The sequence below is a fragment of the Geospiza fortis genome, unplaced genomic scaffold (assembly GCF_000277835.1).
Source record: "Geospiza fortis unplaced genomic scaffold, GeoFor_1.0 scaffold104, whole genome shotgun sequence".
In the NCBI taxonomy this organism is placed as follows: domain Eukaryota; kingdom Metazoa; phylum Chordata; class Aves; order Passeriformes; family Thraupidae; genus Geospiza; species Geospiza fortis.
Genome location: NW_005054325.1, coordinates 19,548 through 28,773, shown reverse-complemented (window position 1 = coordinate 28,773; position 9,226 = coordinate 19,548). Strand labels below are relative to the sequence as shown.

Genomic DNA, 9,226 nt, shown 5'->3' with positions numbered 1-9,226 from the left:
ACAATATTTGCCATGAGGAAAATTCAGACTCTTCTTTTATGTATAAGCAAATTGCTATTAAATAAAAATGCAAAGAATGTCTGTGGTGATCTTTTATGGGGTCACAGGGCATTTCAGCAGCTTTCACCTTCATCTGGTACACAGTGGGGAAGACAACATGTAGCAAGTTTTAAAAATCTGTCTGTTATGCCTATTGAGAAAGTCTAGGTATAACAATACTCGGTTCAGTGGTTATACTCTGCGAGCCCTCTGTTCAAAATCAGTTCAGCATGGGGGACAAGTTTAAGTTCAGTAGATCTTTCAAGAGACATTGGACCATTTTGAACTTTTTTTGAGTTCAACAAATGTCTTGCTATGAAGACTGAACTTACCACCTTATTTGTCTTATTTGCCTTTGAGCTTTAACCAGCTGGTGAACCAAGTTTAATTCCTACTGCTTTGACACATAGAAAATTCTTCAGGCAGTGAGTGAATCTTATTCAAGTGAATTGTATTTGATAGAGTGTTTTTTCTGCTTTTTGGTGCTAGCAGATAGAAACAACTACACATGCTTGTAGAATGGAGGCTAAGTGGATTAAAAAAGTCAGGCAATCAAAATCTAGTTTTCTCTCTCAAATACCGTTTCTATTTTGTGCATTTTCAGATTCAATGTGTGTGCTGAAATAGCTGTAAAAAAGACTTAAGATTTAACTCTAGAAAATAAACTATTTCTTTTGCCTCAAATGACCTTTCTTTTGGAAAATATTATCTCAAGATCAATCCTAGTTTTAAGGTTCAAAAATTACTCTCTTTCTAGCAAATACACAGAATTACAATTAACTCTGAGATAAACGCAGGCTCTAAAATGCAGCTGAGGAGGAGATGGATCCAAGGGGTCAGAAGTACCTGAAACACTGTGCTTAGAGAAAGGCTAAGTCTGTGTAGCAACACTAGAAAGTGTTTCTCTGACTGGCACTTGGTATATGTCTATAAAGATTTTCACTGAAATATGAGGCTGGCATAATCTTGTATGATTATCTCCAATCAGTATACTCCAATTTTGTGTGGAATTCTTTGGCATGCATGCCAATGAAAATAAGTAAAACGTGCCAAAAGGAATTGGGAGGTCTGTGGTTGTCTCCTTTTTCCTCCCACTTCAGATGAGTGAGCTAGTGGGAAAGTGAGCTAAAGAAATTATCTTTTCCTGTGACTCTTTGTGAGGCAGGCACCACTCTCAGGATTACTGTTTGCTCCTCTTTAAGGAAGAGAGATCCTGAATCTTAGCAACTGCTTAGAGGTGACTGCTTCCTGAACAGGTGCTCTTTATGGTCTGTGTTTCCACATGAATAACACCATCCATCCCTTTATATTTTAAACCAGAAATAATGAATAAATAAACAAATTCTGGCATACTCTGTGTGCTGTAAAATATTCTGGGGAACACAATCCTGGCTCACTCTGCTTCCTGTGGTCCAGTTTTCTGACATTAAAATGGGACTTGTAAAACTCATCAGATCATTACAGTGCCAGACCAAGCTCACTCTTCTGTGAAACATCTGTAAGGCTGGGCTGGAGAACTCACTACTTCCACCCTGACCTGGAAGCGATGAATTCGTCACTGGCTGAACAGCAGATCCTAGAGGGTCATGATCTAGTTGGAACTAGTTGGAGATCTGTCATTAGTGGTATCCAGCGATCTATACTGGGCCCGGTGTTGTTTGCTCATCAGTGATTTGGATGAAGGCGCAGATGCCTCCTCAGCAAGTTCACTCATGACCTGAAGCTGTGAGGAGTGTCTGACACGCCCCAGAGTTGTGCAGCCCTTCAGAGGGACCTTGATAGGCTGGAGAGATGAGCGGAAATGAACCTACAGAAATTCAACAAGGGCAAATGCAGGGTCCTGCGCCTGGGGAGGAATAACCGTGACCACCAGTACAGGCTGGGGGCCAAACTGCTGGAAAGCAGCTTTATGGAGAATGACCTGGGGTCCTGTTGGACAACAAGCTGTCCATGAGCCAGCAGTGAGACTTTGTGGCCAAGAAGGCCAATAGGATCCTAGGGTGCATTAGGAAGATCCTTGCCAGCAGGCCAATGAGGTGGTCCTGCCCCTCTACTCAGCCCAGGTGAGGCAACATGGAATGCTGTGTCAAGTTCTGTGCTCATCAGGACAAGACATGGAGCTCCTGGAGCAGTTCCAGGGGAGAGCTACGAAGTTGGTCAAGGGTCTGGAGAATCTCTCTTACAAGGCAAGGCTGAGGGACCTGGGCCTGTTCAGCCTTAAAAAGAAGCGATTGAGAGGAGACCTCATCAATATCTATCAGTATCTAAGTGAGGAGTGACAGAAGATGGAGCCAGGCTCTTGTTAGTAGTGCCAGCTGATAGGACAAGATGCAATGGGCAGAAACAAATGCACAAGAAATTCCACCTGAATGTGAAGATCTTCTTTGCTATTCAGGTGACCTGCTGAGGCACTTACTCATAACTCTATCGGACCAGATGGGATTCATCCAAGGATACTGAAGAAGCTGCTTGAAGTTTCACCAAGCCTCTGTCCATAATTTACAATCAGTTCTGGTTAACCAGGAGGTCCCAGAAAACTGGAGGTTGGCCAGCATGGTGCCCACCCACAAGAAGGGCCAGAAGGAGGATCCAGGGAACTACAGGCCTGTCAGCCTGACCCTGATGACCAGGAGGGTTATGGAACGGATCATCTTGAGTGTGATGACATGGCACATACAGGACCTGTGTGACCAAGGGCTCAGGCCCAGCCAGCATGGATTTAGGAGGAGCGGGTCCTTTCTGACCAACCTGATCTCCTTTTATGACCAGGTGACCCACCTGGTGGATGAGGGAAAGGCTGTGGATGTTGTCTGCCTGAACATCAGCAAAGCCTTTGATACTGTCTCCCATAGCATGCTCCTGGAAATGCTGTCCAGCCCATGGTTTAGACAGGTGCACTCTTTGCTGGGTTAAGAACTGGCTGGATGGCTGGGCCAAGAGAGATGTGGTTAGTGGTGCTACATCCAGTTGGTGAATGGTCACTAGTGGGGTTCCGTGAAGCTCAGTATTGGGCCAGTCATTTTTAATATCTTTATTGATGACTGGATGAGGGGATCAAGTGCACTCTCAGTAAGTTCCCAAATTATATCAAGTTGGGTGGGAGTGTTTATCTGCTGGAGGGTAGCAAGGCTCTACAGAGGGATTTGGACGGGCTGAACTGATGGACTGAGGCCAATTTTATGAGATTCAACAAGACCAAATGCTTGATCACAACAATCCCATGCAGCTCCATGGGCCGGGTGAAGAGTGACTGGAAAGTTGCTGAGTGGAAAATGACCTGGGGGTGCTGGTTGGCAGCAGGCTAAATATGAGCCAGCGTGTGGCCAGCAGGACCAGGACAGGGATAATCCTCCTGTACTCAGAACTGGTGAGCCTGCCCCTCAAATCCGATGTGCAGTTTTGGGCCCCTCACTCCATGAAAGTCATTGAGGTGCTAGAGCATGTCCAGAGAAGAGCAGTGGAGCTGGTGAAGGGTATGGAGGGTAAGTCAAATAAGGAGCATCTGATGGAGCTTCGGTTGTTTAGTCTGGAGAAAAGGAAGCCCAGGGGTACCTTACTGCTCTCTACAACTGCCTGAAAGGAAGTTGTATCCAGATGGGGGTCATTCTTTCCTCCCAGGCAGCCAGCAACAGGACAGGAGACTTCAAACTGTGCCATTGGAGGTTCAGATTGGACATCAGGAGGAAGTTATTCCTTGAAAGAGTTGTCAAATATTGGAATGGACTGCCCAGGGAGGTGGTGGAGTCACCATCCCTGGAGGTGTTCAAGAAACAATTGGACCATGGCACTTAGTCCTATGGTCCTTTCCACCCCAAATCATTCTGTGACTCATTGCTCTCACTTGAATTCAAAGAGCATTAGGAGATGCCATAAATGTGCAACATTAGAAACAAACTTTAAACTCTCTGGATAAAGTATTATGTTACTTGGATTTACTTAAGATTAATTTCCCAGTATGATGAAGCAATAAAGTAATTGGAAATAGGTGTTAAATATCACATGTATGTCAAATGAGAGGAAAAATAATGGGTATGTTAATACATAAATTATATTAGGAAAGTTGTGTGGAAGTATTTGAAGTGTGTGTTGTTTGTCATGGAGAACAAAGCCATATCCAGGTGTTACCTTTAAAAGAAGAAAACTTTTTAAACTTGACATGTTATTTGATGTCTTTTGCTGACAATGTAAGTGGGAATATAGCTTTTTTAGTAAGTTGGTGGTGAGACTTAGTGGCTATAAGCATTTATTAACAGCCTAAGCCTAGACCATATGCTTTCACACAAAATAAAAGACATGGATGATGAACTACTTTAAAACTTTCCAAGTCTTTTTCCTTGCAAATGTTTTCAGCATTTGTCTTTGGTCTTGCCACCAGCTCTGAGTCTGGGAATCTTGTGAGCCTGCACAACCCATCTTTTCATTCTCTCTTTGATCCTTGGAACATGAAATGGAGCAAGTTTTTCTGGCCAAATAAGTTCAAGGTAATCAGCCAGTGTATCAGATTATTCAATGTCAGTCCCACTGCCTAGATGAGAAGACAGTCCATTCTACAGATTCCCAAAAAAACCCCAGAGACAGCAAAATATTGCAATCAGGGAAGAGCTGTGATTCTTTGTGTTCTTTGCTTTGTCCTATTGACATTTCCAGGAAAAACTCTTTCAGTCCTTCACCTGTCCTCTGTTGCTCAGTCTCACTGGTTTAGTGTTCTTTTGCCTCTAATTCATGCATGATCCAAAAAAAAACAGGATATGGAAGTGCACATTGTCATGTAAGCTCAAAGCAGGAGAGAAGATAGTGGTCAAAGTAATACATTATTGAGACTCTTTGAAGACTTACAGACAGCTATGTTCAGCTTTTTTTTTTTTTACAGAAGATTGATCTCTGAAATGTACCATGCATATGAGGATAAGACTGTGAAGCATCAGTAAATATAGCTGCTCTGCTGCCTGGGACCAAAGCAGCACCCCAGACTTTCCAGTAAGTTGGAAATGGAGCACTGTGCACTGCTTGGAGAAGTTACTATGGCCACTGACTATGAAAAAGCATTTTTTCCTGAGTTTGAAAACCACACCCACTCAAATATTCCTGTGCCAGCTAAAATACACAGCTGTAGATCAGGAAAGATGAGCTCTCTCTCTGTCAGTACTCTTACTGTAAGGGAGCCACATCCTGTTGTGCAGGTAAGCCAAATCAACCAAGTTAAATAAATGTTAGAGGAAAAGATTAGTTAACTAATACAGAGATGTAAGTGAGGGATGAGTGGTTATTGAAAAAAAGAAAAAGACATGAAGTAAAGTACTGCAGATCTAGTTTTTGGCTCTAGTTAGTGCATAAGAGACTATTATTAGAATGAAAATGTTCAGAAATGTGACATCTTTGTGAGACCTGACTAGATATCTTATTTTTTCCCAGCTTCTAGGTTTTTTTCAGAGCTATGGTGAGCCAGCATAAACAGTAGGAGCAAGGGTTCATTAGGAGTTAAGGTTCTGTCTAGCTATTCAGTTTTCATTGTTTCTTTCTATGGATGGACACAGTCTGAAGTGCCATTATTTCTTTGGTATTTCAGATTAATGGGAAAGTGTTTTCCTTGTTCACTGCTATCTTTGCCAAGATTTCCACAAAGGATACAGACATTCTTTGGCCTGGTTTTCTACAGGTGCTGTTTCTATCACGTATTTTAGATAATCTGTCTCTTGGCTGCAGAAACATAGCAGGATTCCTCAGCTACAGTGGGAGTTGTATGTTGTCTGTGCAATCTGAAGTATTTATTGCCTTACTCTGAGATACTGATTTTAGAACTGAAGAGCTGCAGGCAGATTTCAGTCTCTTCCTTCTCTGTGAAAACTGGGTAAACTTTGTCTCCCTGCATTCAGAGATCAAAAAGAGGCTTCTCTTGATGGTGGAATGTAACTTTTTTTTACAGAATATTCTCCTTATCCTTATTCAGTAGCTTATTTTGATTTACAAATGCCTTGGAGTCATCACAGCCTGCTTGGAGTGGCCAGCATTATCATCGATTATGCTACATGTAGCTGTCACCCTCTAGCGTTAGTATCTATTGCAACAGGGACATCAAGATTGATACAGGATCTAGAAACTATTGGATTAGCCTGGTAAGAAAGGAGGATGCTGGCACTTGGAGAAAGATAGATTTTTAAAGGGCACAAAGACTTCTGCATGTTTCTTCTGGAAGGCTGTTGCATCAGTGATGAGTGCCATTGTGAAAACAACCAGTTTAATTCCCACTAGATGGTCAGGCCAAATGAAGAGGCAGTACATGGAAACAAACAAAAAAACCCCCAAAGCCTCAGGTCAGCAGTTTAAGTCTCCTAAGCAGTAAACTCCATGCCACCAACTTCCCACTGGCTAATGTGTGGCTGGATCAGTGTCAGAGCAACAGACTTGCAGAGACTCTTCACTGATTTATACAATCAGTATGCGAGGAGACATATCAGTTTAGGACGCTTACAGAATCAGAAATGTTTGAAATAAACTAGTAATTGTTGTTGAGATGAATAGCATTAATTAATTGGAGTCTTATTGTTAAAATACAAAGTGAAATTAATATACAAGGTGAAATTTACACTTTTTTTTCCTTTTTTAAGGAAGAAAGAACATTTACTCCTGATCTGAAATGGAATTTTTCTGTTCTTGTGCCATTGCATAAGCATAGAACATAGTCTAATGCATAAATTACCTCTAAAGCTACTAGTAGGAATAAGTAAATATGTAACTATATGACAGAATCCCAGAATGACTGACTGGGTAAGGTTAAAAGGGGGCTCTGGAAGTCATCTAGTCCAACCTCCCTGCTCAAGCAGGTTCCCCTCAAGCACATTACTCAGGACTGTGTCCAGATGGTTATATAATTGGTAGGTGACAAGAGAAATAAGATCATGTAGATATCCATGAAATTATTAGTTTACAATCTTTATTTAGAATTCTGCATTTTATTAAAATACTTATTTTTGAAATCCAGGAGTGGCTTTCTAAAGAGGCTTGTGAACACTGGGTACTGCAAATATTCGGTATAGTTTTTCATATCACAGTATGGAGTGTATGATATTGAAAAAACCCAAACATGATATACTCAGAGATGAATTGCTGCACATTTTGTTGAACAATTTTTAACATCCTTTGTATTGTTAATTGCATTATATGGCATCCCTTTGTTATTAAATGCATGTAGGACTGGGTGTAAGTGTTGGTTATTTGTATCTGTTATTTCAAGAAAAGTAAAGTACTTATTAAGGTGTCAGTAACAGTGGTGTTTACAGAAAACTAGTATTAAAAATAGTAGTAATAGTGATAAGTAAGATGCATCTTAAGAGACATCTGTAGTTCTTAATATGACATTTTTTCATTATGTTAACTAGTATTTAAATTCAGCTAAAGCTGCATGAAGAGATTGTAGTCATTTTTTAATTTGTAAGAGGAGGTATTCTAAGGTACTTTGAAATAATAAATAGTAATTATGTTTTACAATGAACTAATTTATGTAAAACTTAAATTTACTTCCATAAATGGGCATTAATTCTAGTAGGAATTTTTTTTAGCATCATGGAATTTACCTGAAATTTATGGGCTGAGGTGGCATCCTGAACAGACCAAGAGGTTTCGGATGAATTAAGTTGCTTTCTTGATTTTATTCTGAGTGACAGTTAAACAGGGGAACTTCTTTCTGTTGCACCATAACAAATGAGAGTGTGATATTCATAGTAATGAATGTACTATACATAGTAATGAATGTGGTTCTGAGGAGGTACTTTTTAATTTGGCAATTTGAATAAAGTAATATATTTTGTAGTTACTGGCTTGTTTGCAGTGACATTCATTAAAAAAATAGGGATTGATGCCTCCTGAAGGATGCAGTTTACTCTCTGACAAAGTCCACATCAGATAAATTCTGTTGATCTTTGCTTCCCATTTAAAAGAGATACCATGGAGTTTGTAACCAAATTGTATAATCAAGTAGATGAGGAAGTCCATGGACTGTTGCTGTTGTCCAACAAATGCCTTTGGCAGCTGGGGAGTCTTGGAGAAGCATGAAAATCGGAGGAAGATTATGACCAGGTCATCATTACTTTTGAGGAATTTATTAAACAAACTACAGTTTTAAATATCTTTTTTCTCTGTTTAAATAGCTGAATTTATCTGACATTACATATAGTGCTGCTCAGAGACAATTATGTGTGCAGTGCTATGAATATGAATATGAGCAATTTATGAGCAAATTATTGTCATCAGGTCAATGTGTCAAACTGGCCCAATTCAGTTGTAATATAAGGAGATAGAACTTCTTAAGAGAGAAATATATGAGGGAATATATAACTTACTTAACAAACTATCTCATTTCTATGCCCTATGTCTATGAATAGTCTGCGTTAGATTTGCTGAATGGGGAGACAGATTTTTTTTGCATTTTTATGCAGATAAAACTGTAGTTTGTAAATGAGCAAGAGAAATATCTTGACTCTTTAGATCAAGGAGGACTTTCATTGGAGGAAGTGAGAAAGTTGCAAGGAGATTTCCAGGTTTTGATTGACAAGGCAAAGTGATGATCTCTTTCCTTCTACACCCACCCAAATCCAAACTAAAAAACTCAGCACAACAGAACACCATTTTAAAAACTAGATGCACAAAAATATGGTTTGGATTTTTTTTCTCTCTCTCCCCTGACATCAGTATTACAAGAAAGGAGTGCAACGAGTGCCAGATGATTGTTCATTAAATATGGAAGAAAAAGATCAAGTCTTCAACAAATACCTGATTAATACCTGAGTAACATAAACATTCTGACAGAGAGGAGGAAGGCTGAGCTGAAAAAGTCTGTCAATTCGTATATTTAATAGCTCTTTCTTTTTTTCTTTGTAATAAGTTTAATTGCATTTTTTGTAGTGAAAACTGTTATTTTACTTCATTCTCATGTAAAATAGTTGCTATGATGTTCATGTTATACTCTGTAAAACCTATGATTTTTTTTCAATCATTAGAATTACTTTTCCTGTGTAACTATGCCTTTCATAATAAAATAACTTCCTTAGCTCCTTGTAGTAAAGGCGATGTAAAATCTCATCCACACAGATCAGATTCTAGACCACAAATGTCATGGACTTTTCAAATTTTTCATGATAGCTTAGCAAGTCAGAGATTTTCTGTAGAAAGTAGCAGAGATCTGAGCTTTACA

General features: G+C 39.7%; 1 protein-coding gene across 1 annotated transcript; it reads left to right on the top strand.

The window, feature by feature from the left end:
• Nucleotides 1-2,153: 2,153 nt before the first annotated feature.
• On the top strand, nt 2,154-3,831 carry LOC106631814. Its single transcript, XM_014306983.1, is given in 5 exon segments — nt 2,154-2,307; nt 2,563-2,723; nt 3,337-3,452; nt 3,454-3,587; nt 3,590-3,831. Coding segments are annotated over 5 exon segments (807 nt in total).
• Nucleotides 3,832-9,226: the final 5,395 nt, after the last annotated feature.